We start from the raw sequence: 27,922 nt of genomic DNA on the forward strand, positions 1-27,922 counted from the left end.
GCGGGCAGAGGGCGGAGCACTAGCGGGCAGGCTCGGTCCAACTGCCATTCTCGCGCGTCTTCCCTTCGGCGCATGCCCCTAACGAGTGGTGCTCATTGGACGGAAGGGTAGGGGGGACTAGAAGCGGTGAGAACCGCTGTGTGTGGAGGAGCTGGTGCCGGTGTCATGGCGGAGCTGAGTGAGGAGGCGCTGCTGTCAGTATTACCGACGATCCGGGTCCCCAAGGCTGGAGACCGGGTCCACAAAGACGAGTGCGCCTTCTCCTTCGACACACCGGTAAGCCCATTCCCCACGCCCGCAGCGAGCACGACTTCCATCTCCCTGGTCATTCTGCCGGGGCCTGCAAGGCTTGGGCCACCGCCTCCCTGCGGTGCACCATGGGACTTGTAGTCTTCCACGCTACTCCTGCCGTTGCTTTGAATTCGTGCGAGCTGTCGTCTGACTACCACTCCCGAAAGCCACCGCGCCCTCCCCATCCGCTCCTCGTCTCGTGGAGTACTGTGGGGATTGTAGTCGCTCACTCCCCTCATTGACGTTCTAAGCTAGAGGCTCCACCCAGTTGCCGGACTACATCTCCCACGTGGACCCCTGGGAAAGCCTGGGAGTTGGCCTTGCCTGTCGCGCATGGCTCTCCGGGTTTTGTAGTCTCGTGTGGGAGGGATGGGGCGACCCCCCCCCCCCCCACTACCACCCCGCTGTTCTGAGCCCGGGTTGGGGGTAGTAGGGTGGGGACTGCAGTTCCCAGGTGCCTAGTAGCCTGGAAGTGGCCTTGAAGAAGGCTGGTTCTGAGAAAGGCTGAGTTATAGAGCCTCCACCCATGGTTAATATGGTCAGGGGGCGGGGAGGTGGGTCATTGGGTGGGGGGTGGAGGAGGGGGGAAGAGGAGAGGAAAGCTCTAGTCGTTTCTCCTTTGAGGTGAATCATGGCCGCAACCCCCTTTCTTTCTCCCGTCCATCAGAGAGAGCAGAGGGAAACCTTTGAAAAGTATTCCCAGAGAGATGGTTTCTTTCGTGGGGGACACTAAGGCTTCTTTCCTATCCCACTCCCACTCCTGACTAGTTAGACAAAGCCACCACCCACACCGTGCTTCACGTTTGGCAGGCTCCACCCGGTACCTCCCTTCCTGCAGTTCTGCCTTCCTGTGACACCGTCAGGCAGACACAAGCCTCTAGCCAGGCCAGAGCCTGAACTGAGGGCAGCAGCCTGGCTGGGATCCGCCCCCCCGACCCCTCCCTCAAGCCGCTGTGGGCCCTGCCCAGGGTGTTCAGCCAGACCAACTCATGGCTGGGAAAACTGCAAGTCAGAGTGGAAAGGCTTCATTAATGCATCGCCAGTGCTGAGTATAGCAGGGTGATCTAAGGCCCATTTCAGGGTCATCACTGTGATTTGTGGGTTGCTTGGTTTGCTAGGCTTTGATCTGGGCCTCAGACAACCATGCTGCTTCTCTGAAGTCTAGCTTTGGCAGAACGTAAAGAGGACAGCTGCTCAGAGCAGAACTCTGGGGTTCCCAGTCCTTGGTGGAATCAGCATCTTTTATTGGCAACAGAGGAGTTTAATCACTGTAGAGCTCCCACAGGCCTCCCAGTTTATCAAGTGCATGGATGGTGAAGCGCTGTCTTTCTCAGGAAGAAAAGATTTTTTCCTTAATTATCAACAGATGGTAGAAGTCTCCCTTTCTATACTCCTGTCTCTCTCCTTAGTAATGGTTTGAATAATCCAAAAGGGGTTTTGATCTCTTTATACTTTTCTTCTCTCTTCCCTGTCAAGAGGTCTCCATTGGTTGGCTTTGGTAACCAACTTCCGGCATATTTGATTATCTTTAAATTGGGTTCATGGTAGAAAGAGTTTATGTGACATCCCTGATGAGAAATGCTCTATTTGTTCATAAATTTTGTAACCCGCACAGTTCTCAGGAGTGGTACAGAGCGATCTATGGGATGGAGAACTGCCCTATTTTTAATTCCCAGCAGAGAATTTTTCAAGGCCACTGAGGCTTTAATTCCAGAAAGAACATGCCTTGTTGTTGCTTGGATCTGAGAGAAGACTCTGTAGTCTCCAGGTTCCTTCTCCCCCTTCTCCAGCACCCTCTTCACAAGGGCACTGGTAGACTCGCTCAGGTTGGGGAAAGCCCATGTCCCCTCCTCTGCTGTGATTTACAGTGGACACTTGTCTTTTCCCTGGTTTCTTCCTGGGCAATGTATATTCTAGCTGTCTCAGAAAGTGTTGCTAGATTGTTCCAGAAGGGGAATGGCTTTGAAATTGGAGGTTGATGGGACCTCTTGGAGATTTGGTTATTGGCCGGGGAGGAGGGGGGCGGCGGGGGGCGGGGATGGGGTGGGAGAGGCATCCAGGTGGTGGCTGGAGAAGGCTGGGCTTCATGTCCTTGCCAGACGGGGTCCTGGTTCAGCTGTGAGCCCCAAGCAGCACATGGGTCCCTTGGAGCCAGCCTTTAGCAGGAAAGAGGAGATGAAACCAGTGTGGGCCAGGGTTTGATCACCTGGTAGAGTGAGGTAAAGGAAAGGTCTGATCTTGCTGGCAAGCCCAAGGGTTAGATGTCATGTTCAGATGCTAGTATCTCTTCTCCTCTAGTCTTGAAGGTTTGCTGAATCTTGGTGGTCAGGTGGGGTTGGTCATGGTGTTCCTGGTTTAGGTTCAGTGTCTGACATGGAGTTCTTCCCAGGTCTGTAGTAGTTGATCCCGACTCACTCTGGATCTCAAGGCTCCAGGAAGGAGATCAAGGGAGTTCTTTGCGTTGACTGGAGGGCTTCAAAGAAGGAAGAGGAGTGGTGACTGACAGGCATTGCTCAGCCCTGGTGTCCTTGTTGGCCGTTGCCAAAGTCACAGGAGGATGGGGAGACTCTTAGCCATGTACCAGGTCCTGAAAGGCTAATAGGTGACTTGCCAGAGGCCACACAGTGTTTGAGGACAGACCTTGCTTCCGGAAGCCACCCATTTCTAACCCCAGGTCTTGCCTTCCCCTGGCCAAGCTTCATCCCGCCCATGTTTCTGCCCCTGCCTGTTGTCCTGCAGGAGTCTGAGGGTGGCCTCTACATCTGCATGAACACATTCCTGGGCTTTGGAAAACAGTATGTGGAGAGACATTTTAACAAGACTGGCCAGCGCGTCTACCTGCACCTCCGGCGGACCCGGCGCCCGGTAAGCAAGACCTGCTGCCCTCAGGCTCATCCTGCTGGGCCACCAGGTTGAATCTGTCTATCCCGTCCTGACCTCCCAGGGGCCTCATTTCCGCCCCCCCACCTGCTTTTGCTGGGGCCATTAAAACTCAGCACGTGTGATTTTTTTTTAGCTCCCTTCTCTTCTGAGATTAACCCACTCCATCCCCGTCCATCCATTGTCCGTTTGTCCCTTCCCTGGTGCTGGGGCTGATCGTGCCCTTCCTGCCTCACTGTAGAAAGAGGAAGATGCGACCTCAGGCACTGGAGACCCTCCCCGCAAGAAACCCACCCGACTGGCCATCGGTGAGCGTCACTGGCATCCTGTTCTCTTCCCTGAGCTGGTCTTTGCTGCTCTCAGAGGTGCTAGGAAAGCCCCCAAAGGAGGGGCCTGGTCAGTGGCCCTGGGACCCTGGAGGGGGCAAGGTGAAGCACTGTATCAGAGGAGGGGAGTCCCCCTGCGGTGGTCATCCTACTCGCACTCCCTCCCCCATTACCCCACCCCACTGCCCCTGCTCCTTTCTTGTCTCACCAGGTGTCGAAGGCGGATTTGACCTCAACGAGGAGAAGTTTGAATACGATGAGGATGTAAAGATCGTCATTCTGCCGGATTACCTGGAAATAGCCCGGGATGGGCTGGGGGGACTGCCTGACATTGTCAGAGATCGGGTACAAATACCTTCCCACCCTACTGAAGATTCTGGGGCAGGCGGGGTCAGAGCAGCAGTGTGGTGGGCAAGCTCCAGGAAAGCTGAAGACCGAGGGGCGGGTGGGGTGGGAACTGGGTCCCGCCTCTGACCCTCTGCTTCCCCCAGGTGACCAGCGCGGTGGAGGCCCTCCTATCAGCCGACTCAGCCTCCCGCAAGCAGGAGGTGCAGGCCTGGGATGGGGAAGTGCGACAGGTGTCTAAGCATGCCTTCAACCTCAAGCAGCTGGACAACCCTGCTCGGATCCCTCCCTGGTGAGGCCTGCCCCTGCCCCCCAACCTTGGGGCATGACCTGCAGAGCAGGGGCGAGCGATCACCCTCCTGGAAGTCTGGAGGGAGAGAGGCTCAGGAGCAGAATAAGGAGGGAGACTCATGAGGAACTGGACTGGGGGAGAGGATGTCCCAAGGAGAGAAGATGAGAGAGGCCTTGGACCAGGGGGGAAGCTGCAGAGCCCCGTCTGCCCATCAACCGCTCCCGTAAACCGCTGACCTGTACTCGGCTCATTTTCTTCCCTGGGGTCAGTGGCTGGAAGTGCTCCAAGTGCGACATGCGGGAGAACCTGTGGCTCAACCTCACGGATGGCTCCATCCTGTGTGGCCGGCGCTACTTTGACGGCAGCGGGGGCAACAACCACGCTGTGGAGCACTTCCGGGAGACGGGCTACCCGCTGGCTGTCAAGCTGGGCACCATCACTCCCGACGGAGCTGGTACACCCCGCCCCCTCCACGTGGACATCACTGGGTCTGAACCACTACTCATTTCACATGACACGAACAAGGCATGAGTGCAGTCTCCTGATAAACAATGAAAATATTGCAGATGAAACAGAACTTTCAGATAGCCCCCCAAAACCCCAGTCCCCTTCCTAGTGGTGACCGTCATTCTCTCGTAAGTAAGAGAGTAAGTCTTCTTCCAAACTCACTTCACTCTCGAGCCTCCTCCTGCTGCGTGGAGACACAACCAGTTCCAGCCCTCACCCTGTTGACTGCATCTTCTCTGACAGCCAATCCAAGAAGGGCTCGAGGCCTCACTGACGCTTGAGGGAGCCAGGAGCGTTGCCCTCTGGGCTCGTCCAGCTGTCCCACCAAGCCTCTCAGGGCAGGGGGTGGGCTTGGTGGTCGGGTGGGGGCTGAACTGCCCTCCCCCTACTCTGCTCCTGCCTCCCACACTAGATGTATACTCGTATGACGAGGATGACATGGTCCTGGATCCCAACCTGGCTGAGCACCTGTCCCACTTTGGTATCGACATGCTGAAGATGCAGAAGGTGAGACCGCCCTCCGCTCAGATTCTCTCATCCCTGCCCGTCAGGCCTGCCTTCCTTGCCCAAGGCTGAGGGTGAGGCGACAAGGTGGGGAGAGATGCCACGGTAACCCCAGTTCCCAGGATTCGTGGGCTGCCTGTGAAAAGCCTTGTAGAATCATTTCATCATTCAGCAACTATTACTGAGCGCCTACTGTGTGCTGGTCACTCTGAATGAGGCAGGGGTGGTCCTTGGCTTGTAGGCTTCTACCAGGTGAGACGCAGGCGTCCCTTGTCTGCTTGTGCAGCAGGGAATGACCATGACTGTGCGCAGTTTCTAGCAGGGGTCGCCGGGCCCAGGGGACCGAGGAAGCGATGCTGGGATGGGGATCTGAGTGAGAAGGGGTGGCTTCAGGGTGGAGGAACATTTCAGCTAGGGGATGTCATGTTCATTTCATCCCCTCATGTGGGTGGAGGCCTGTTGCCTGATGGGCCCCTGGACGGTTGGTTGCCTGTGGCCTTCCAGAACTTGCACTGGGGGATGCCCAATAGGCCTTCCATGTCTGGGTCCATAATTCATCACGTTCCAGGCTCTCTCCAGCTGGCTCTCATCCTAGACTATGTTTTAGAACATAAAGGACACAGGTCTAGGGCTTCCCTGGTGGTCCAGTGGCTAAAAGCCCGTGCTTCCAGTGCAGAGGGCCTGGGTTCAATCCCAGGTCAGGAAAGTAGATTCCACATGCCCCAGCTAAGACCTGGCTCAGCTAAATTAAAAAGAAAAAAAGACGCAGGTCTGAAGTGCCTCCTCCCGTGCAGACGGACAAGACGATGACGGAGCTGGAGATAGACATGAACCAGCGCATCGGCGAGTGGGAGCTGATCCAGGAGTCGGCGGTGCCGCTCAAGCCACTGTCCGGGCCCGGCTACACCGGCATCCGCAACCTGGGCAACAGCTGCTACCTCAACTCGGTGGTCCAGGTGCTCTTCAGCATCCCCGACTTCCAGAGGAAGTGAGTCCTCCTTACCCCCGCCGCCAGCCCCCGCCCCCAGGCCCTCTCTCCGCAGCCAGGCCCCTGGCTCTGTGCCCTGACCCCCAGCTCTCTCCTAGCGGCCAGCCTCTGGGCGCCCACCTCTGGTGCCCTCAGGACCTCTGTTCTAGCTCAGTCTTGGTTCTTGGTACATGCCAGGGAGCAGGTTGTGAAGTTGTTTATATACGAGCCCACTGGTAGGGCCAGATGCTCAGTCCCAGGGCTCTTCCAGGCCTCCTGATGGGCTCAAGGGCCAACAGGTGCTCTTTATTTTGGGCCAGTGACATCAGATGAGCACCTAATGGGGGAGAGGGGAGGGCTGGGACATGGAGACAGAAGAAAGGCAAGTTAGGGTTAGGGAAGTGAGCATCCTGTCTAAATAGGAAGGCCTGAGACACATGTGAAAATTTAGAACATATTGACACGTTCTATTCAAAGAATATGAACTGTATTTATCCTTCTGAGTGTCTTCTCCCATCCCGTAGCTCCGTCTCGGGGCAGAGGCTTGTGTACCCTGCATGCTGACCGGTTTGGGAAGGGGAGGGAAGGCGTGTTGCTGGAAAGACGTGGACCCCAAGTGTCAAACACATGTCTCCCCACTCTGGAGGGACCTCTTCCCTGAACTGGTAGATGACCACTCCTTTCCCTTTTCCTCTGGGCCTGGCCACAGCCCCTTCAGTGATCCTTCCCTTGGCTCAGGTACGTGGATAAGCTGGAAAAGATCTTCCAGAACGCCCCAACGGACCCCACCCAGGACTTCAGCACCCAGGTGTACGTAGTCGGGCCTGTGTGCCCTCTTTCTCCTCCACGACCCCCTGAAGGGAGCAACAGTGTAGCCTCTGGCCAACTAGACACTTTCCGATGGCTGTCTTGTAAGCATGCTGTCTGCCTTGAGTTGGGTTCCCATGGAATCTAAGGTGGTTCACATTTAAGAGAGTTGTCTAAGGGGGTTTGAGCAGGGGTTGAGTTGGGGAGGTAAGGGGTAGATTGGTGGTGTCAGACGAAAACTAAATGGTTCTCTTGGGTGATGACACAGGGCCAAGCTGGGCCACGGCCTGCTCTCGGGGGAGTATTCCAAGCCAGCACCAGAGTCGGGTGATGGGGAGCAGGTAACGGAGCAGAAGGTGGGTCTGGACCTCCGTCCCTCTCAGGCTCTGGAATGGTGGGGAAACTAAGATCCATCTGGGAGGTGTCTAAAGAAGGCCACTTGGTGGCCTCTTGGGCCCTGGCTGAATGGCTGCCCCAACTCTGCCTAGGAAGTCCAAGATGGCATCGCCCCTCGGATGTTCAAGGCCCTCATTGGCAAGGGTCACCCCGAGTTCTCCACCAACCGGCAGCAGGATGCCCAAGAGTTCTTCCTGCACCTTATCAACATGGTGGAGGTGAGGACAGGGAAGATGGGGCGATCTTCACTCTCCTCCTGTCTACCTGCACTTCAGTTCACTCCCTTCTTCCCGCTGCTCACTTGTTCCTCCTCCTCTGTCAGCCCCAGCCCAGCCCCGCCCCAGTGACCCCGAGCACTGAGCCTTTCCTGAGAGTGGCGTTTGCACCTGAGGACACTTGTTACGCTTGCAGCCTGATGAAGGATGCTCCCAAAGAAAATGATAGGCGAGCACTTGGTGCTTAGAAAGAAAGTACAGGGGACTTCCCTGGTGGTCCAGTGGTTAAGACTTCGCCTTCCAGCACAGGGGGGTGCAGGATCAATCCCTGGTCGGGAACCCAGGATCCTCCAGGCCAAGAAACCTGAAACAACCGATATTATAACAAATTCAATAAATTTTTTTTTTTTTTTAATATTTAGTGCTGGTCTTAGTTTTGGCGCACGGGATCTTTAATCTGTCATCGTGGCACGTGAACTCTTACTCGTTTCCACAAGTGGCATCCAGCTCCCCGACCAGGGATCGAACCTGGGCCCCTGCATTGGGAGGGTGGAGTCTTAGCCACTGCACCACCAGGGAAGTCCCCAGTAAAGACTTTTTAAAAAAGGAGGTCCACATTAAAAAAAGAAAGTACCGGCACTTTCCCACGCAGTCTTGCAGTGCCAGGATGGGCCGGAACTGGCAGGTTGATGAGGGAAGGTTTCTGCTCTGCTCTTCCGTCCCTGCACCTCTTTGTGCCCCTCTCCCTTCCGTTCCCCCCTCTCCCTGACCCCCCAGTGACTCTTGTAGGCCCCCACCCCAGTGCTTGGCTGTCCAGACCTCCCCACCCTGACTCTTCCCCATAGAGGAATTGCCGGAGCTCTGAAAATCCTAACGAAGTGTTCCGCTTCCTGGTGGAGGAAAAGATCAAGTGCCTGGCCACGGAGAAGGTGAAGTATACCCAGCGAGTGGACTACATCATGCAGCTGCCTGTGCCCATGGACGCGGCCCTGAACAAAGGTGGGTGCTCTGCTACCCTCCCAGGGCCTGGGGTCTGAAGCCTGGCAGTGATGGGGCTTGGGTGCCTTTCAGGAGCAGAGCCCGCAGTAGCCCTGCTTGTCGACCAGGCGGGGGTGTGGGATTGACCTTGCGTGCAGCTGGTCAGCTGAGCTGTGCTGAGAAAGAGGCCAGGTCACAGGCAGACGTGTGTCTGGTGGGTTTGGGGAGGCAGAGGAGCTGAGATAGCCGTGGACTCAGAGGCAGTAGGCCAGGGCTGAGGGGGGATGTGGCTCGGCCCCTCTGAAGGGTCCACCTACTGCTTCTGTCACCAGAGGAGCTTCTGGAGTATGAGGAGAAGAAGCGGCAAGCTGAAGAGGAGAAGCTGCCTCTGCCTGAGCTGGTTCGGGCCCAGGTGCCCTTCAGCTCCTGCCTGGAGGCCTACGGCGCCCCCGAGCAGGTGGACGACTTCTGGAGCACGGCCCTGCAGGCCAAGTCAGTCGCCGTCAAGTAAGTCCTATGGGTCCCGGCCTCCGTGAGGGTCATCCCCGAGATGCTGTCAGCCTCTTGTGCGTTCTCTCATCCCTTTGTGGTCAGAACTCAGGCTTCCGTGATTTGGAAGGTAACATGAGGCAGGTAACCTGGGGCCTGAGGGGAACCGAGAGGCCCTGGCAGGAGTGGACTTGGATAACTGCTACATGTCACCTTGACCTGCCCCTGCCAGTCTTCGTCTGTCTTGGGGTGGATGGGGCCACTTTTCAGGAAGCCTCTGTCTGCTCACTTCCCCAGTGCTAGCAGAGCATGGGCACTTAGGAACAGTCGTGGACAGAACTGAGATTTCTAGCACATAGTCTTACTTTTTGCTCACCCGTCACTGGCGTGAACTTAAGATCTGAGAGAGTGCTTTGGTCTCCGAGATTTCAGCCACCTGCCCCTTTGCTGTTCCTGAAGACCCCCCCATTCCCCTACTCCCTACCTTCTGCTGCCGTTCGTCTGCAGACACTCTGATGCCTGTCCAGGGCAGGAAAGGAACATGAAATTATCTTCAGGGTGGTTAGTTCTACATATGAGAGGCTGGACCCGGGTGGGGCTTTCAGGACAGCTTCTCTGGGTACCAGGCCATTCTCTCTTCTCTAGGACCACACGATTTGCCTCATTCCCCGACTACCTGGTCATCCAGATCAAGAAGTTCACCTTCGGCTTGGACTGGGTGCCCAAGAAACTGGGTATGGTGGCCGGGACGAGCAAGGGAGGTTAAGCAGAAAATGGTAGAAAAAGAAGGGGCCTTGCCGTGTAAACTAGGGCTTCTTCAGCTTTCCTCTGAAAGGGGAAACATTACTAAGACTTCTTTGATTTAAAAAAAAATTTTAACTACCTTTTTTAGTTGAAGTATCATTGACTTACAACATGGTGTTACTGCTGTAGAGCAAAGCTGTTCAGTTATATTAAATACATATATATTCCTTTTTAAATTTTTTGGTTCTGATTTATCATAGGATATCGAGTACAGCGTGCTGTGCTATACATAGGACGCTGTTGTTTAAGACTTCTTTGATTTTACAGTTATGGCTTGCACAAGCAAAAGTGGTTTTCATAGTTTTACTTTTATACAGTTGGTAAGATGTTTTCATCTTGATAATCTTGAAACAGTTTGTTTTCACGGGTCTCATAGGCCCCTGACGGCTTTGCCAATCCCAGATCTAGCTTCATTTCCTAGAGAAGTTGAGCCCCACGGAAGTACAGAATCGTTCTGTGGCACGGTCAGAGACCCTGCTCTGGCTCATGGCTCATTGGTGGTAGATCTAAGGCTGGAATCCTGTTCACTTACCCCCCACCCCCCCACCCAGCCTGTGGTTATTTTTATCACACGGCAGTGGGTCCTGCTCTGCCCATCATCTTATTACAGAGCAAGATGGGGGTAGGGGCCTGAGATTCCTAGAGTGCTCTTCCCAGGAGGGCTTCGGGGATCTGCCCAGGTGACCTTTGTCCTGCCGTACGCTTTCTAGATGTGTCCATTGAGATGCCCGAGGAGCTAGACATCTCCCAGCTGAGGGGCACAGGGCTGCAGCCTGGAGAGGAGGAGCTGCCCGACATTGCCCCACCCCTGGTCACTCCGGATGAGCCCAAAGGTAGCCTTGGTTTCTATGGCAACGAAGACGAAGACTCCTTCTGCTCCCCTCACTTCTCCTCTCCGACATGTTAGTGACTCTTTTTCCTGCCTGTCTCTTTCCCTTGCTGATGGGGGTCTTCTCTGCCTGCCACCCCTTGACCCTGTCCTTCGTGCTCCTCCTGTCCTCCCTTTCAAATTGTCTCTGCCCCCTTGATGGACGTGAGGATTGAGAGAGCACCCCAGCTTCTGTTCTCTGTGTGGGTGGAGCAGCGCTGGCTAATTGCCTCTGCTCGTGTAACCTCGTGGCCTGGGGGCGGGGGTGGGGGCTCCAGCTCATACTCCGGAAACAGCCTGTTGTGGGAGAATGAACTGGGAAGCGGCTCCCTGGGGCGCCTCTGGCCTCAGTTCTGTAGACCTTGAGGATAGTGCTGGCCCCACATGAGGCTGTGTTGCCATTTTAGTTCTGGAATAAGGTGCCAGGCCGTGGAGGAAAAAACGCATGGAACGTGTGGTTGGGAGAGGGCTGGGGGGAGGGGCAGGGAGTGGCCCAAGGAGTCAGGCCCCTGTGCCCATGCTTCTCCCCCGCAGCGCCCATGTTGGATGAGTCCGTCATCATCCAGCTAGTGGAGATGGGCTTCCCCATGGACGCCTGCCGCAAAGCCGTCTACTACACTGGCAACAGCGGGGCCGAGGCCGCCATGAACTGGGTCATGTCACACATGGACGACCCGGGTAGGCAGGGCTGGGGAGCTGGAGCCGGGGAGGGGCGTGGCGGGCAGGGCCAGCATCTCCCCCAAACACTTGAACCGCTTCCATCCCCAGATTTTGCAAACCCCCTCATCCTGCCTGGCTCCAGCGGGCCCGGCTCCACGAGTGCAGCCGCTGACCCCCCACCGGAGGACTGTGTGACCACCATCGTCTCCATGGGCTTCTCCCGGGACCAGGCCCTGAAAGCCCTGCGGGCCACGGTAGGGGTGCCCCCCAGCTGAGGACAGGTCCGCTGGGAAGATGGGGGCGGGGGTGAAGTTCCACCCCTCAGGAGCAAGTGAGGACTACCCCTGTGGTTTGGCCAGTCTGGGGCTCCACTCTTGAATGGCTGTGATGAAGGAGCAGAGGCCTTTGCTGGGGTTTCTCAACCCTGACCTTACTTTTTAAAAAAGTAACACTTCCCTCCTCCCCAAGAACAACAGTTTAGAACGGGCTGTGGATTGGATCTTCAGTCACATTGATGACCTGGACGCAGAAGCTGCCATGGACATCTCAGAGGGCCGCTCGGCTGCCGACTCTATCTCCGAGTCCATTCCAGTGGGACCTAAAGTCCGGGATGGTCCTGGAAGTGAGTGTCGCGGGGAGAATCTAGCCAATCTGCTCTACTAGGTCTTCACTGCCAGGGGGCTCTGCTTCCCTCAAGAGGGTGCAGCATTAGAAGTTTCTTTCCGTGGACGTGACTCCTGAAGCTGGGGTCCTGGGAGGCTGAGATAGACGGGCCCAGCCTGTCTGCCGTCCCTGAAATCCCACCCTGGTCATGAGCTGCTGGACACATCCCCCTCCCTCACTGTCTGCTCTGCCCTCTCTCCCTTTCCCCAGAGTATCAGCTCTTTGCCTTCATTAGTCACATGGGCACCTCGACCATGTGTGGTCACTACGTCTGCCATATCAAGAAGGAAGGCAGGTGAGGAGCCAGCCCGTGCCTTCTGAATGGGGGAGTGGGTAGGGGGAATGGGTAGGGGCATCCTGGAAGACCCTAGAATATTCGTGGGGTGTGGGTGGGAACATAAGGGACTGCCTGGTGCAGGCCACAATTCACCAGAAATTGATGGAAAGCCTGAGGGCAGAGATGGGCAAATTAGGGCTCCAGGGCTGAATTGGGCCACTCGCTTTTATAAATAGTTTTAACGACCACGGCCACATTCATTTATGTATCATCTGTGGCTATTTTCACACTGCTGCAGGCAAATTGCATAGCTGCATAGACCAGGTGGCCTGCAAACCTGAAATATTTCCTGTCTGGCCTTGACAAAGCTTGCTGACCTCTACCGTAAAGGAATAGATGGGGGTAGGCTGTAAAGACAGCACAGGGGTCCGAAGACACAGAGTAGAAATGACCTGTGAGATGGGACACTCCCTTCAGACAGGAGGCAGCTGGGCTGAGTCTGGGGGCCCAGGCAGAGAAGGTTGCGAGCCTTTGCCTCTGAAGGCAAAGGACACACGAGGGTCGAGTCCAGGGACCACATCAGACAGACACACTAGAGGATGCCTGGGTCGTTCACCCTTCTCCCCACCCCCTTCCCCAGGTGGGTGATCTACAACGACCAGAAAGTGTGTGCCTCTGAGAAGCCGCCCAAGGACCTAGGCTACATCTACTTCTACCAGAGAGTGGCCAGCTAAGAGCCTGCCCTGAGGGCACCCGGGGGACGGACCGCCCAGCATGAGGAATGGGGCTGAGGGATGGACACCTCCCTGCTCGGTACCCCTTTTCTTTTCGTCCCCAGCAGCAGGGAAGAAGCTAGAGGCCAGGAGAGAATGGCCAGGCAAAGCGTGGGGTTGGGGGGGCTCCGGGGAGACCTTGGGAATGGAGTCGGAGGGGGCGGGAGGGGCCTGCCGCCTGTCTGTGAGGAGACTGTTGCTTCCCTGCCCTTAACCCCACAGCGCTCTGCTTCTGTGATCCCGCCTGCCCAGTGTGGAGCGGGCTTGTTCGTGTGTGTGCGTGGGTGTGGGTGGGCGTGTGTGTGTGTGGCGTGGGTGTAGCTTTGTGCTGCCGCCTCCACTGAGGGGGCTTCTGTGCCTCCCCTCCCCCTTTGTGTGTGCTCCCCGTGTGGCAGGGCCAGGAGGGATGTGAGGGAAATGGGGAGCCAGGCCCCCCTCGCCCTCCTGCCTCAATCTTTGCCCCACCCTGTCTCTCCCTGTCCTTCTCTGGAAAATGCCAAAATACAGGATGTGAATAAAAGTTACGTGGCTCAAGCGTGTCCTGTTTGATATCTGGGGGGAGACTGTCTTTCCTGGGTTAGCAGGAGGGTCAGGTTTTGAGAACCACGGGCCCTGCTCCTCTGTGCCGCTCTGCGCCCCCTCCCCACCCCACTGCCAGGCAGTTCTATACTTTTTACTGCTCTTGGGAAATTGGGGGCTGAGTGAGGTGCTCACGGGGGCAGGAGAGGGAGGGAGGCTGAGGGGTGGGGGCTGTCATGCAGGGAAGTAGAGGAAGGTCACGTGAGAGGGGGCCCAAATGGGTTCTTCTTGAGTGTCCCCAGGCGCCCAGTGGGGAGCCCTGGGCACCAGGCCTTGCAGTCCCTTGTCTGGCCCTGGCCGCTGGAGCAAAAAGTGAGGTACTCCTGGGGGCAGGGCAGACCTCTGAACTGCCTCTTTAGTAGCTGCACGGTGTCCAGCCCACGTGGGTCGTCCCTCTGCCTGTGAACCCTGTTACTTGCCCAGTTAACTGTGGGGCTGGGCTGGCCCTGGGTAGGTCAAAGGTGCCTGCTCAGCAGTCAGGGATGTGGCCGCTCTGATGGGGGCAGGGGGGGTTCCTTTTCCCGGAGTTGGAAAAATGCCCCTCACGGCTCTGAGGCCAAGCCTGGAGTGGAGTGGAGTGTCCAGGCCTTCAGCCAGCCAGCGAGCGCCCCTGGGGGAGCCTTCTAGCCCTCTGTGGGGCGGGGGGGCTGCAGCCGTGAAGCGGGGGTTCCCCGGAGCGCGGGGCGCACAGTTCGCGCCTTCTCCCTAAAGTCAGGCATTTCAAGCTGAAAGCGACCCAAGCGAGCCCGCGACAGCCGTGGAACGTTGCTACAAGAAAGGGGGTAACGTCAGAACCTCGCAACGCGGGCGGCGGGCGGGATCAGGGGCAGGGCTGCGGCGGGCGGCGGGCGGGGCCGGGGGCAGGGCTCCCGCGGGCCGGGCCAGCCATGGACGAGGACGCAGAGGGGGCGGGTTTCTGCATCTCCGCGCTCTATATAAGCGGCCAGTGGACGCGGGGGCGCGCTGCTCCTGACCTTCAGCGTGCCTGCTCCTCAGCCATGGCGCCCTCCAGGAAGTTCTTCGTTGGGGGGAACTGGAAGATGAACGGGAGGAAGAACAATCTGGGGGAACTCATCAACACTCTGAACGCGGCCAAGGTGCCAGCCGACACCGGTGAGCCCTGGCCAGGGAGGGCCAGGGTGGGCGGTCGGGCGTGGTCGCCCTCTCCGGAACTCAGCCCGGGTCCGCGTGGCCCTGCGTGCAGGGCTGGGGTCCAGGGCTGTCGGGATCTGGGCCTGAGCTCCGCGGCCGCTGAACCGGGGGTGTTACGGCGGGGAAAGGCGGGGCCGCATCTCACGGTACCCCCTGGCTGTGGGTCGTGGGGCGGATGGTGGCCCCGGGGCGCAGACGGGGCCTGCACCGGCCGGGACTGAAAGGTGAGCCCAGCCCCTGCGGGCGATCGGGAGAAGCGGGCGGCTGCCCGGTGCGTGGGGGTGGAGGCTGCCTGCCGGCTCCGGCTGCCCCCTGGGCGCCGGCTCCGTGCGGCGCCGCACGTAGCCCGCCGGAGACTCCTCCCCGCGCCTCGCCGGGTCCGCAGAGCTCCCCTACCCAACCACGTCGGCCTCCTGAGCTATCGCTCCGATCCAGTCCTCTCGGCGTCCTGTAGGACTCCGGCCTTCCGCGGAAAGGGGCAGAGCCATTTGGGAATGAGGCGCGCTCCTACCGTTTTCTCCAGCCTAAAAACGGGAAAGCGCAAGGCCTCTAGGAACTGGTCGACTCGCTGCCACCCACGGCCTGCGTCCTTGTCCCCTCACCCACCTAAGTCACAGAACCTCGGAGCTGATCAAGAGGCATCCTCTTGTGGTTTATTATCCCAAAGACCCTAGTACAAATCCCAGGAGTTGGCTTCTGCTTTTGCTGAAAATCCTGGCCTGGCCTAGGGGAGGTGGTGATGGGCTATTTTAGAAGGGAGGCGGGGTTGGCCCCCAGAGAATGCTGAGTCTAAGAGGTGCTCAGGCCCAGAATAGCCTGGGGAAATCAGAGCCACAGCTGCTAAAGAGCAGAGGGCAGGGCAAGGGCCATGGCCTCTCAGGGGTACCTGGGAGGCTCAAAGACTTGGGTACAGGCCCAGCCTGGGCTGCAAAGTGGACAGAGATGATCGTGCTGGGGTGAAAAAGGGCAAAAGCAGAACTAAGAAAGTGGTGAAGGCGAGGGGACTCTGGAGCACAGGATGGGGTCTGGGGAATGAAGATTTCCCTGTGATCTCATCCCGTCTGTCACCATCTCATCCTCAGAGGTGGTTTGCGCACCCCCCACCGCCTACATTGACTTCGCCCGGCAGAAGCTAGATCCCAAGATTGCCGTGGCTGCGCAGAACTGTTACAAAGTGGCCAATGGGGCCTTTACGGGGGAGATCAGGTAAGATGCTAGTGGCAGAGGGGTGGGAGGGGGACCCCCAGCCCTCACTGTCCTCATGGAGGGGACAGCGACAGGGTGGGCTCCCTGCTGAACCACGGCTTTTCTCTTCCTTTAGCCCTGGCATGATCAAAGATCTTGGAGCCACGTGGGTAGTCCTGGGGCACTCCGAGAGAAGGCATGTCTTTGGGGAGTCAGATGAGGTTAGTAACGGGGCGGGGGGAGGAGATGAGGGCTGGCTTGTTCCTAGACGGGTGCTCACCAAGTCCGTTCCTCAACAGCTGATTGGGCAGAAAGTGGCCCATGCCCTGGCAGAGGGACTTGGAGTGATTGCCTGCATTGGGGAGAAGTTAGATGAGAGGGAAGCTGGCATCACGGAGAAGGTTGTTTTCGAGCAAACCAAGGTCATCGCAGGTATCTCTGGAAAAAGGGGCCTTTGAACCCAGGGCTATGAGACACAGAGGGTGGGGTCGGATGCCCTGCAGCCTGAGCCTATCTGGTGCTGATGCAGGAAAGGGGAGGGTGGGAATCCTGTATCCCTCCTATTACTTCTACTCCTGCCTCTAATGTCACTTTCCTATAATAGCCACCAGGGGGCAGTAGGCCACCAGCACTCTCGTTCTCTGGGAAACCACTGGTTATGTTCTTCCTTGTTTTCACCCTGCCACCTGTGATCTCTGTCCCACAGATAATGTGAAGGATTGGAGCAAGGTTGTCTTGGCCTATGAGCCTGTGTGGGCCATTGGTACTGGCAAGACGGCAACACCGCAACAGGTAACCAAGCCCAGGAGCCCTGTCCTCATCCTCCCCTGTCTTGATAGAACTGGATGACCACAGAGACCACCTGGGCCAACCCCTCATTTAAAAGACAGGAGAGGGACTTCCCTGGAGGTTAAGACTCCACTGCAGGGGGCACTGGTTTGACCCTAGTCAGGGAACTAAGATCTTGAATGCTACATGTCAATCCTGCATGCTACACGTCAAGACTAAATAATAAAAGGAGAAAAGAGAGTTACTTGTCCCAGGATACCCATTCCAGGGCCTGGGTGGGATTGAAGCCCCAGGGTTCTTGCCCGCAAACCACATTGCCTGTCTCCACTGGAGCCCAGGGTTTTTTCCCCAGTGAGTGAAGGTCTTAGTCTGGCTTCTTGTTCTAGGCCCAGGAAGTACACGAAAAGCTCCGGGGATGGCTTAAGTCCAACGTCTCTGATGCAGTGGCTCAGAGCGCCCGCATCATTTATGGGGGTAAGTGGGTTTGGCTCCAGCCTGAGGTGGGGTGGGCTGAGAACCAGACCGAGCCCTCCTTCAACCTGGAGGTCGGTGTGGAGTACCCTCATATCATCGCTGACCACTCCTGCTCTTGTCTCCCTTCCCAGGTTCTGTGACGGGGGCAACCTGCAAGGAGCTGGCAAGCCAGCCTGATGTGGATGGCTTCCTTGTGGGCGGTGCTTCCCTCAAGCCTGAGTTCGTTGACATTATCAATGCCAAACAATAAGCCCTGTCTATCTCCACTACCCTTCCTGCTGAGCCAGGGACTAGGTAGCTCAGAAGCCTAGTAACTGTACTGCCCCCCGACCTCCACACATGCTTCTCGTGGTGTCGCCTGACCCCTCTCGTGGCCGAATCCAAAGTACCTCTTCCTTTACCGTTTACACCCTACCTTGTCATGGTTGGGACCAGAACAATCCCGCCTCCACTTACTGTACCCGTTGGAACTAAACCTGTCACCAAGGTGGCTGCTTCTTGGCTGAGAGGTGGGAGGGTGGTTTGCTCGTGGGTCCCCTCAGTCCCCAGTGAAGACAGGAGAGAACTGGTCCTGTCCCGTCTCCCGCCATGAGGCCAAGGGCTGAGAGAAAGCCCTGTCCTCAGCTGAGGCCAGGGCGCTGCTCCCTCCCACGGTGCCAACGCCTGTGTGTGTTGCGTCTGAGCAGTCCCGCGTGTGGGGGAATAAACACCTGGCACTGAGCCCTGTGGTTGTTCTTCACTAAACTTGCCCCCATCATATCTTTGCCTTTCTTGGGGCAGCTCGGGGACCCTTGTGCCCCAAAATACCACAGACCAGTTTCTACAGCAGCACATCTCTTATAATTTTTACTTGCAAAAATGTCTTGTGTACCAGGCTGCCACAGCCTTGACTAACAGCTCCATCCCTTCCACCCTCTGGGTGGTGGCTCTGGAGGGCGGCACTCAGACCTGAGGTGGGAGTGGGGGTGGGACCCAGCCTTGCCTGCCCGCAGTCTCCCTGGTGGTAGGTAGCCAGCAGTGCCTCCTGCCCCCGAGGGGTGAGTCAAGGCCCCAGGGCCACGTGTGGTTCCCCGAGTCACTGGTAGAGCAGGTAGCGCTTCAGGGCAGGGGGCAGGGGCAGGGCGGAAACGAGGCCTAGCCGGGTGTCCCCCAGGGCGTGGCGCACGCTCAGGCGGCTCAGGTGCCGAAGGGAGTGTGGTTCCGCTGGGGAAGAGAAGGAGGGAAGGTGAGTAGGGGTGCGACCTCCAGCCAGAAGTCCTCAAACCACGGGGTCCTGCCCAGGTTCCCTCTCTTCTCCGGCTGCAAGTCCACTCCCACCACGGTTGAGCGGGAGGCCTAAGGTGCCCTTAAGTTGTGTATCTGCTCTGGGGGAGGCATCTCAGATCTCACGCATCCCCAGTCAGAGCTGGGGTGAAGCCCTAAGGCCCTCTAAGCAAGGGGCCAAGGGGGCTCTGACAGTGGGGCTGGCCCAGGCTTTGAATCTAGAGAGGCCTTGGCACTGGGGCTGGTGAAAAAGGCAGGCCTTCTTCACTCTACAATGGTTCCCATGGGCTACAGTGGGGAGAGGCAGCCACCCTCCACTGAAGACTTTGCAACTGCAGAAAGGCCTGGCTCCCTGGTTCCCCAAGGAGGCCTCTGCCCGCAGCCCCACCTCGAGGCCTGCCTCCTTCACTGCTCTCCTTCCAGGTGCCCCAGCCTCAATGGCTCCTTCCTGGGGTTTGGTGGAAGAAGGAAGTAGGTGTGTGTCACAGAGTCAGAGCCCAAAGAGCCAGGTACACGCCCTGGGTGCCTGGCACCGCAGGTCCTCTTCCTCCTGGAGTTGGACTCCTAGCTCAGGGCAGATTTAACCCTTTGCACCTCTTGTTCCAGGGGCTGAGCTCTCCTGAGAAGCCCTAATCCCTGGGGTGTGTCCCTCCGTTCTGAGGATTCACCACCTACTAGCAAGTTGCTTTCCCAACTTTTACTTACTTTTACCTCTAGGACTGTTAGGAAGATGAACTTAGGTAACAGCTGTGAAGTCCCTTAGCCAATCCTGGCACTGAACTGAGTAGCAGACCAGTCAGATGATGGCCCATTCCCTCTGTGGTTGTAAGGTGCTGAGCATCCATCCCAAACCACAGCCACCAGGGACCGAACACTCGCCCCACACCCGTCCCAGGCCTCACCTCTCCTTTCGCCCAGGTAGTTGATGCGGACCTGGCACTGGCCCCAGACCGCGCTTACTGCTGGATAGAGGGTCCTGCCCTTCAGTCCGCGGAAGGCCGGTCCCAGGTAGGTGCCCCCGACAGCGTAGCCCAGAGTTCCCTCCTCCATGTCCAGTACCACCAGCAGCCTCTCTGGCACCTCCAGCGGCTCACCCTGAGGTCCAGGTGGATACTGGGGGGCCCCAGGCCCCTTGCTCTGATGGTACAGTTTCCCCCGCCCAATGTCCCAGCCCCACGACTCGCTGTTGCTACCCAGCAGCGCCGCATAGTGGTCAGCCTGCAGCGGGGCGCGGGCTGTGGCCACGCCCACCACGGCGTGGGTGCCCCTCTGTTCCCGGGGCCAGCTGATCTCCCAGGCGTGCAGGCCGCTCGAGTAGCCCCTCTTCCCTCGGGCCCCATCAGTGCTCTGGGCCACGGGCCGCCGTTCAAAGCACAAGCCCCCTTCCTTGACCTCGATGTTCTCCGAGCAGTCCTTGGGGTTCCAGCCGTGGCGCCTCTGGGCCCCCAGGTCAGGAGGGGGAGCAGACAGCAGCTCCTCCAAGCCCTCGGGACGAGACCTGTCAGGGTACAGGGCCTGTGGGGTGGAGGGGTCGCTGCTGCCCCCTGCCAAGGCCGTCTGGCCCATGGAGATGAGGAGCTGGACGATTCCCCGAGAGAGGTTTGCTGCGGCGTCTCTCTTCTGAAAGTTGAGCTCCGGGTCGGGATCGACCTAGCGAGGATTTGGGAGAGAAGAGGGTGTGAACCGAGGGATCCTGGAGGGGACTCGTCACTCAGGTTTGCATCCATCCTTGTCCCCAGGTTTGCTCACCGCTCCTCTCCTCCCTTTTCGCTCCCCTCAAAGCTCCTAGGCCCATCGTTACCCTGCCCTCACCTACCTGTCCGGGCCTCTCGAGACTCGCGAGTTCGCCGCCTTTGAACCTGCCCAGGGACCGTCCCCTTCACCCGCTCCGTGCCCCTGTCACCGCCCCCGAACCTCGCCCGGCTTCGCGTGCCCGGAGGTCGCCTGCCCTCCGGAGGAGCCGAGCCGAAAGTTACCGAAGCGCGCAGGGGGCAGAACCCCTGCCGCTTCCGCCTTCGGCCCCGCCCCCAGGCCGCGCCCCCAGGCCCCGCCCACAAAGCCCTTTGGGGCGGTTAACCCTCTCGCTGCTGCGCCAGGTCGAGTCGCGCCCCGAGGCCACGACCCCCGTGGGGGCCCTAGAGGGTAGTTACCACTTGGCTGAGGCGGGGGCCGTCGGGGCCCCGTGGTGCGTAGAGGCCACTCACGGGCAGTTAACCTCTGGGCAGCGTGCAGGCCGCCCCCGAGGCCATCTGCCCGGCGCTTAACCCATTCTTGGCCACTAGGGAGTCCGCCCCAGGCAGCCCAAGCTCAGAATTAACCCTTTCATGGTATCGTCGCTTTGAGGTCCCTGGAGGTCTGTTCTTCAAAAACTTTGAGTCGCCTGGGCAACCAGCTCCTGAGCCCCTCGGGATACGGGACACGAGGTCAAGGAAGGACCTCCATTGTGGTGCCGTCTATTTCCGAGTGCTGCTGATTCTAGGTCATGTTACTGGGCTGATCTTTTTCTGACCTGGGGTGTGAGTCAGCCGGCTGTAAGCCTGGGGCTCTGAAATCTGAGTTTCTGGCTCTGCATGCATCACCCTACACATGAATCCACTGCTGAGCTAGTGGCCTCATCTGGTAGTGCAGTGGTTAAGACCTTGCTTGTGCGAGAAGCTACTGCACTAATTAGCTCTGTGACCTTGGAGAGGTTGCCAAACATCTCCAGAGCTGTTTTCTCCTATGTGATATGGGAATAATGATGGTGCTTACTTCACAGGGTTGAGACAATCCAGGCAAAGTCTGCTAGTAGTATGCACTCAACTAAGCATAGCTATTTCTGTTTCCATAACATTTACTAAGGGCCCGTTTTATCTTTTTAAAAGTATTTATTTGACTGCATCAGGCCTTAGATGCATTATAAGAAATCTTTCACTGCAGAGCACAGATTCTCTAGTTGCATCGCATGGGCTTAGTTGCTCTGAGACATGTGGGATATTAGTTCCCTAACTAGGGATCAGACCTGCGTCCCTTGCATTGCAAGGCAGATTCTTAACCACTGGGCAACCAGGGAAGTCCCAAGTGCCCATTTTATAGAGATGCAATATCCGTGACTCAGCAGTAAATAATTTCTCAATGAGGGAAACACCGATCTGATCCCTGAATTGGGAAGACTCCCTGCAGGAGGAAATGACAACCCTCTCCAGTATTCTTGCCAGGAAAATCCCCATGGACAGAGGCATCTGGAGGGGTACAGTCCATGGGATCGTAAAGAGTTGGAGACAGCTGAGCGATTTAGCACAATATAAGATAGTGGCAATACCTGCTGTGGAGACAGGCTGACTGGATGTGAATGCCTGAAGGCTTTTAGGCAGGGGACCTTGGGCCAATACTAACTTCCTCATGCCTGTTCCTCTGTCTGTAAAATGGAGATACTATTGGTTTATCTACTGCATAAGCTCTAGTGAGGATCCGGTGAGATTATTCAGTAAAGCACTTAGAACAATTTCTGGTTCAAATTTAATCATGTGTGCTGAGCACTAAGGACTAAGCAGTGAATCCTCAAGGAAGTTACAAGAACATTTATAAAACAGTTTATCATGTGTTAGATAAAATTCTGGGTATCTAGAAGGTACTAGGGGAGTAAAAAGGATAGGACTGCTAACCAGGGATCAAGCAGTTTAGAAAGGAAAGTGTCCTGGAGGAGATGACAGTGGACTGAATCTTTAAGAATGACAGGAGATTTCCCTGGGTGTCCAGTGGTTAAGACTTCATGCTTCCACTGCAGGGGGCATACATTCGATCCCCGGTCAGGGAACTAAGATCCCTCATGCCACACAGTGCGGCCAAAAAAGGAAAAAAAGACAAGGAATTTATCTGACAAGTGGTTCTGCAGGACAGAGATTGGATTAGAGTCACTGCATGAAGAAGACATTCAGACTGAGTGGTCAACAAAAAACAACAACAACAACAAAAAAAAACCAGGACTTCCCTGGTGGTACAGTACATAAGACTCTCCCTGCCAGTGCAGGGGATATGGCTTCCATCCCAGGTCCCGGGAGATTTCACATGCCACGGAGCACTTAGCCCGTGTGTCACAACCTCGGAGGCCCACGTGCCTAGAGCCTGTGCTCCACAACAAGAGCAGTCACTGCACTGAGGAACTCGTGCACTGTAATGAAGATCCAGTGCAACCAAAAAACAAAAAACAGAAGCAGTAGCGCTTGGAAGACTTCAGGGTTTCTGTAGCAAGAACGGAAGCTTGAGACACACAAGCCTAGGGAAGTGGGTGTGAGATCAGGAGGCCTAAGAATGCAAACGTTAACTGGTAGGACAGATGGGTAACGGGGAGCCACATAAGAAAGAAACTGGGGAGGAACATGGCGGAAAACTCCTTTTAGAAAGATCCCCCTGGCAGCAATGGAAAGCAGGCTTCAAGGGACATAGATGGGAGCAAGAAGATTGGTTCCAGTGGCCCAGTTGACAAAGTGTTGAGAGCCTGGAATAGGGCAGTTGAAATAAGGATGAAAAGAATTCAAGAAACACTGATGAAACGGCAAGATCTGGTGACTGATTAGATGCTAAGGCCAGGAGGAGGAAGGAGAGAAAGGGAGGTTTCCTTTTTTCATTTTGACTGCACGGGGGAGGGCGGGGGGCGCCTCTTGTTGTGGAGCATCAGCTCAAGAGCTTGTGGGCTCAGTGTTAGGGCCCACAAGGGGCTCATAGGGTATAATTTAAAAATGACCCATTGTGGCGACCTGACAACAAGGGACGAAGTCACAGTGGCCACATTGCCCTGGTGGCATCCTATTTTTCCCTTAAGGAGATATCCTGTTTTTCCCTGCTGGTGCCAGTTTCTCAAGACTACGTGACAACCCAGCTGTGAGACCCCTCAGACTACATGATCACAAGACCCCAGGTGTGGGCTAAAGATAAACTAAGGCCCCCTCCCTTCAGGGCACAATTTCCCACCAATGGGTATAAGAAGGGTTGGCTGTAAAGGGAGGGCACTGGTTTCTCTCTAAAGCCGGTCATTTTCTCTCTTCTATAATAAATCTTTCTCTGCCTGAATGCCCGGGTCGCTGTCTTTTTCTCCACGCTCTCCTTACACTTGGTAGTTGTGGCGCAAGAATTTTGTTGCCCCGAAGCATGTGGGGTCTTAGTTCCCAGACCAGGGGAACCCATTTCCCCTTCATTGCAAGATGGATACTTAACCACTACACCACCAGGAAAATCCAAAAGGGAGGTTTCTAGCCAGGAAGAATTTGTTAGAAGGTGGTGCCACAAGTGAAGGTGGAGATGACGAAAGAGGAGCCAATGGGGACAGGGCAGGAGGGTGGGAGAAAGAGATGGTGGGTTCACTTTAGGACAGGTTTTTGAGGTGCTGGAACAACTCAGTGGAACCATCCAGAACATGCTTGACAATGGCAAGTCTGGAAAAGAAAAAGAAAGGCCTGGGGATGGGGGGTGGAGTAGTGAGAAGCCTGGACTAGAGATATAAATTTGGGAAGTGTGTCAGCCAGGAGTTGAATTCCAGGAATCAAGAGGGGCCCTGGAGTGTGTGTGCAGAGTGTGAGTGTGCAGAGTTAGAAGACAAGGAGGACACAGCACAGCAGACAATTCAAGTCTGATTACATACACAATGTTTTCAGTCATTGGCAGCTTTAGTGAGAGAGCACGTGTGTGTTGTAGGAGGTGGGGGTCCAGGTTGAAGGTACTGCCTGGATGCCAGACACTGTGCTACATGCTTCACATTTTTAGAGGGTAGAGAAGCAAAGGGCCAATTGCGTCTCATAGTTAAAATTACCCTTGAAAATCCCTTACTACCCCATCTATTAGGTACAGCAGATGTTGTTCAGTCACTAAGTTGCTAAGTTGTGTCAGACTCTTTGTAGCATATGTTAGCTTCATGTAAAACACAATACAGGGCAGTACACATACAATGATGTACAGAATATAATTTTCTTTTCTCTTTCTGCCATGCCCCATGTGGGCTCTTAGTTCTCTGACGAGGGATCAAACCCACACCCCCTGCACTGGAAGCATGGAGTCTTCACCACTGGACCATCAGGAAAGTCCTTTATATTATTATAATTAAAGAGAAAGAACGCACATTAAAAAGAAAGATCCCACATGATGCAATAGAGATCCAGTATGCTTCAATTAAGATGACGCTGCCAAATAAATACTAAAAAAAGAAGAAAAAGAAAAAATTATAAACAGAAAGAAAGATGTGAACCTGAACACTTGTCATCCACCCAACCTGGATATTCTTGCCAGTGCGACAACAAAAATAAAGATATGTCTTGGCGGACGGATATCAAGCCGAATCCAAGGCCAACTCTAGCTCAGTTTGAGAAGCTGCACATGCTCAGCTGTTGGTGATTTCAATGCTTCTTCACCAATTGTTCCCGCTGACTCTTGAACTGCTCAATTTGCTGGTAATAGCTCAAATATCCCATAGTGCTACAAGTAATTTTAACTTTTTTTTTTTTTACTGAAATGTAACATATTGTCACCCTGGTTATTTAACTTATATGCAGAGTACATCATGAGAAACGCTGGGCTGGAAGAAACACAAGCTGGAATCAAGATTGCCGGGAGAAATATCAATAACCTCAGATATGCAGATGACACCACCCTTATGGCAGAAAGTGAAGAGGAACTCAAAAGCCTCTTGATGAAAATGAAAGTGGAGAGTGAAAAAGTTGGCTTAAAGCTCAACATTCAGAAGACGAAGATCATGGCATCTGGTCCCATCACTTCATGGGAGATAGATGGGGAAACAGTGGAAACAGTGTCAGACTTTATTTTTCTGGGCTCCAAAATCACTACAGATGGTGACTGCAGCCATGAAATTAAAAGATGCTTACTCCTTGGAAGAAAAGTTATGACCAACCTAGATAGCATATTCAAAAGCAGAAACATTACTTTGCCAACAAAGGTCCGTCTAGTCAAGGCTATGGTTTTTCCAGTGGTCATGTATGAATGTGAGAGTTGGACTGTGAAGAAAGCTGAGCGCCGAAGAATTGATGCTTTTGAACTGTGGTGTTGGAGAAGACTCTTGAAAGTCCCTTGGACTGCAAGGAGATCCAACCAGTCCATTGTGAAGGAGATCAGCCCTGGGATTTCTTTGGAAGGAATGATGCTAAAGCTGAAACTCCAGTACTTTGGCCACCTCATGCGAAGAGTTGACTCATTGGAAAAGACTCTGATGCTGGGAGGGATTGGGGGCAGGAGGAAAAGGGGACGACAGAGGATGAGATGGCTGGATGGCATCACTGACTCAATGGACGTGAGTCTGAGTGAACTCTGGGATTTGGTGATGGACAGGGAGGCCTGGCGTGCTGCGATTCATGGGGTTGCAAAGAGTCGGACACGACTGAGCGACTGAACTCAACTGAACTGAACTGAACATATACAAAGTACACTAACCTGAAACTGCTCAGGGAATTTTACATATTTATATATAGCAAAAAGATGAAGAAAATGTCCAGCATTCCAGACAGCTCTTTCTTGACCTGACACAATACCCCTAAAAGTACCTCCTCAGTTCAGTTCAGTTCAGTTGCTCAGTCGTGTCCGACTCTTTGCAATCCCATGAATTGCAGCACGCCAGGCCTCCCTATCCATCACCAACTCCCGGAGTTCACTCAAACCCACGTCCATTGAGTCGGTGGTGCCATCCAGCCATCTCATCCTCTGTCGTCCCCTTCTCCTCCTGCCCCCAATCCCTTCCAGCATCAGTCTTTTCCAATGAGTCAACTCTTCGCATGAGGTGGCCAAAGTACTGGAGTTTCAGCTTTAGCATCATTCCTTCCAAAGAACACCCAGGGCTGATCTCCTTTAGAATGGACTGGTTGTTTGAGCTCTATAGATTAGCTTTACTTTGGCCACCTGCTGTGAACAGCTGACTCATCTGAAAAGACCCTGATGCTGGGAAGGATTGAAAGCAAGAGAAGGGGACCACAGAGGATGAGATGGTTGGATGGCATCACCTACTCAATGGACATGAGTTTGAGTAAGCCGTGGGCGTTGGTGATGGACAGGGAGGCCTGGTGTGCTGCAGTCCATGGGGTGGCAAAGAGTCAGACATGACTGAGCGACTGAACTGACGGACTGACTGACTTCATCGATTTCTTGCAAATGAAACAATACAGTATGTATTCTTTGTATTCTTTTGTGTCTGACCTGTTTTTTTCTCAACATTATGTCTTTGAGAGTCATCCATGTTGTTGCATGAAATGATAGTTGTTTGAGTTTTCCATTGTATGAGTGGGCTTCCCTGATGGTTCAGCAAGTAAAGAGTCCACCTGAAATGCAGGAGACACAGGAGACTTGGGTCGGGAAGATCCCCTGGAGGAGGAAATGGCAACCCACTCCAGTAATCTTGCCTGGAATATTCCATGGACAGAGGAGCCTGGCAGCCTATAGTCCAGGGGGTCACAAAGAGTCAGACACAACTGAGCACACAGCATGTGCACGTTGTATGGATATACCACAACTGTTTCCATTTTTAGCTACTATGGAGAAAGCTACTGTGTACAGTTATCAGGAGTCGTTTGATGGACCTAGGCAGCTCATTTTTGTCGGGGGCATACTTATGCGCAGAATTGTTGGGTTACAAGGAATTACAATGTATAGATTTAACCACATGTACTTTTCAGGTTTCTCTACACAGAGGGATTTTGTTCAGAAATGAAATTGTTCAGTTATTTTACAGCATGGAACACTGTAACAAGTTTATGAAAATTTGAGCTGTTCGGTTCTTCCTCTTTATCAGTTCCTCAGTTTTTTATTACTGTTTTTCTGTTCTTCATGTTTTTCAGTTTCTTCCACAGAGCCACCATGATCCACTTGATATGGCTGCTCAGTGAGTTTCACTTCTTTGTCAACAGAAAACCCTTAAAGTTCTAAACACATTCTTCCCAACATGCAAGAACTGTTTGAGGCTTGTTTCCATGCCTACTTAATATAAAGGATGCAACTGGAAATATTGGAGCATCTTCAAATCGTTCAACTCATGACCACATTAAGCCCAGGATCAGCTCTCCCTGGCTCTCAAGGAGGAATCTCAGCCTCATGCATGTGACTTCGAAACAGAACTTCATGCTTACAGCAGAGCGAAGGACAGGGGTGATGTTGGGGGGAGGAAGACTTCAATGCCTTTATGAGCACATTCATAAAGTGTGTGGGACTGCAGAGTGGTACTGCCACCTGTGAGTAGCAATGACAAAGCCAAGGCCTTTCTCTCTGATGTCCAACTTTGCTTCTAGGATGTAAGCTGTAAAAGCAAATCAGGAAAAATACTACAACTACCCAGGACTTTGCATTTGAAATGTTGGTGTACAGAAGAAAAAAAAAAAAATTTTTTTTAAGGACACTGGGATTTGTATCTTTGTAGAACTCTCTGGCTTTATTAAACACTCTGCTGCACTGCCTCCAGGAAAGGAGGTGGAA

General features: G+C 54.9%; 3 protein-coding genes and 1 long non-coding RNA gene across 9 annotated transcripts; 3 read left to right on the plus strand and 1 right to left on the minus strand.

Annotated features, from left to right (window-relative positions):
- Nucleotides 1-60: 60 nt before the first annotated feature.
- On the plus strand, nucleotides 61-13,576 carry USP5 (ubiquitin specific peptidase 5). Of its 3 annotated transcripts, none has more exons than XM_027541171.1 (20): nucleotides 61-276; nucleotides 3,031-3,156; nucleotides 3,413-3,479; nucleotides 3,709-3,842; nucleotides 3,989-4,134; nucleotides 4,404-4,588; nucleotides 5,054-5,148; nucleotides 5,940-6,133; nucleotides 6,851-6,922; nucleotides 7,188-7,275; nucleotides 7,408-7,533; nucleotides 8,376-8,529; nucleotides 8,841-9,015; nucleotides 9,643-9,731; nucleotides 10,512-10,703; nucleotides 11,204-11,347; nucleotides 11,438-11,583; nucleotides 11,798-11,951; nucleotides 12,203-12,287; nucleotides 12,910-13,576. In XM_027541171.1, the coding sequence occupies exons 1-20, from the start codon at nucleotides 166-168 to the stop codon at nucleotides 13,001-13,003; spliced, it is 2,577 nt and encodes an 858-aa protein (XP_027396972.1). In that variant the 5' UTR covers nucleotides 61-165; the 3' UTR covers nucleotides 13,004-13,576. The 3 variants fall into 3 exon arrangements, with proteins under 3 accessions (XP_027396972.1, XP_027396974.1, XP_027396973.1); XM_027541173.1 differs by having other exon boundaries at nucleotides 10,512-10,634; XM_027541172.1 differs by having other exon boundaries at nucleotides 7,188-7,260.
- SPSB2 (splA/ryanodine receptor domain and SOCS box containing 2) lies at nucleotides 6,176-20,520 on the minus strand. Of its 4 annotated transcripts, none has more exons than XM_027541177.1 (3): nucleotides 19,387-20,129; nucleotides 7,702-7,894; nucleotides 6,176-6,470 (listed from the first exon to the last, which is right to left on the minus strand). In XM_027541177.1, exons 1-3 carry the CDS (start codon nucleotides 20,048-20,050, stop codon nucleotides 6,419-6,421), a joined length of 909 nt encoding a protein of 302 aa, XP_027396978.1. In that variant the 5' UTR covers nucleotides 20,051-20,129; the 3' UTR covers nucleotides 6,176-6,418. The 4 variants fall into 4 exon arrangements, with proteins under 4 accessions (XP_027396978.1, XP_027396977.1, XP_027396981.1 ...); XM_027541180.1 differs by lacking the exons at nucleotides 6,176-6,470; nucleotides 7,702-7,894 and adding exons at nucleotides 18,039-18,424; nucleotides 20,301-20,510 and having other exon boundaries at nucleotides 19,387-20,134; XM_027541176.1 differs by lacking the exon at nucleotides 6,176-6,470 and having other exon boundaries at nucleotides 7,540-7,894.
- On the plus strand, nucleotides 14,487-17,941 carry TPI1 (triosephosphate isomerase 1). Its single transcript, XM_027541181.1, has 7 exons — nucleotides 14,487-14,734; nucleotides 15,856-15,979; nucleotides 16,095-16,179; nucleotides 16,258-16,390; nucleotides 16,665-16,750; nucleotides 17,134-17,221; nucleotides 17,353-17,941. The coding sequence occupies exons 1-7, from the start codon at nucleotides 14,509-14,511 to the stop codon at nucleotides 17,469-17,471; spliced, it is 861 nt and encodes a 286-aa protein (XP_027396982.1). The 5' UTR covers nucleotides 14,487-14,508; the 3' UTR covers nucleotides 17,472-17,941.
- LOC113892379 lies at nucleotides 19,947-27,922 on the plus strand. Its single transcript, XR_003511036.1, has 2 exons — nucleotides 19,947-20,199; nucleotides 27,292-27,922. It is a non-coding gene; the product is annotated as an uncharacterized LOC113892379 (long non-coding RNA).

This window comes from Bos indicus x Bos taurus, chromosome 5 (assembly GCF_003369695.1).
Source record: "Bos indicus x Bos taurus breed Angus x Brahman F1 hybrid chromosome 5, Bos_hybrid_MaternalHap_v2.0, whole genome shotgun sequence".
NCBI lineage: Eukaryota > Metazoa > Chordata > Mammalia > Artiodactyla > Bovidae > Bos > Bos indicus x Bos taurus.

Bases quoted from the DNA above. Each gene is read 5' to 3' on its own strand.
- USP5 (XM_027541171.1), top strand. From the start codon at position 166: ATGGCGGAGCTGAGTGAGGAGGCGCTGCTGTCAGTATTACCGACGATC. The intron at 277-3,030 runs GTAAGCCCATTC...GTTGTCCTGCAG, and splicing joins CCTTCTCCTTCGACACACCG to GAGTCTGAGGGTGGCCTCTA. The intron at 5,149-5,939 runs GTGAGACCGCCC...CCTCCCGTGCAG, and splicing joins ACATGCTGAAGATGCAGAAG to ACGGACAAGACGATGACGGA.
- TPI1 (XM_027541181.1), top strand. From the start codon at position 14,509: ATGGACGAGGACGCAGAGGGGGCGGGTTTCTGCATCTCCGCGCTCTAT. The intron at 16,751-17,133 runs GTAACCAAGCCC...TTCTTGTTCTAG, and splicing joins AGACGGCAACACCGCAACAG to GCCCAGGAAGTACACGAAAA. The intron at 17,222-17,352 runs GTAAGTGGGTTT...CTCCCTTCCCAG, and splicing joins CGCCCGCATCATTTATGGGG to GTTCTGTGACGGGGGCAACC.
- SPSB2 (XM_027541176.1), bottom strand. From the start codon at position 20,050: ATGGGCCAGACGGCCTTGGCAGGGGGCAGCAGCGACCCCTCCACCCCA. The intron at 7,895-19,386 runs GTGAGGCCTGGG...CGGTTGTTTCAG, and splicing joins CTACCTGGGCGAAAGGAGAG to GTTTCTTGGCCTGGAGGATC.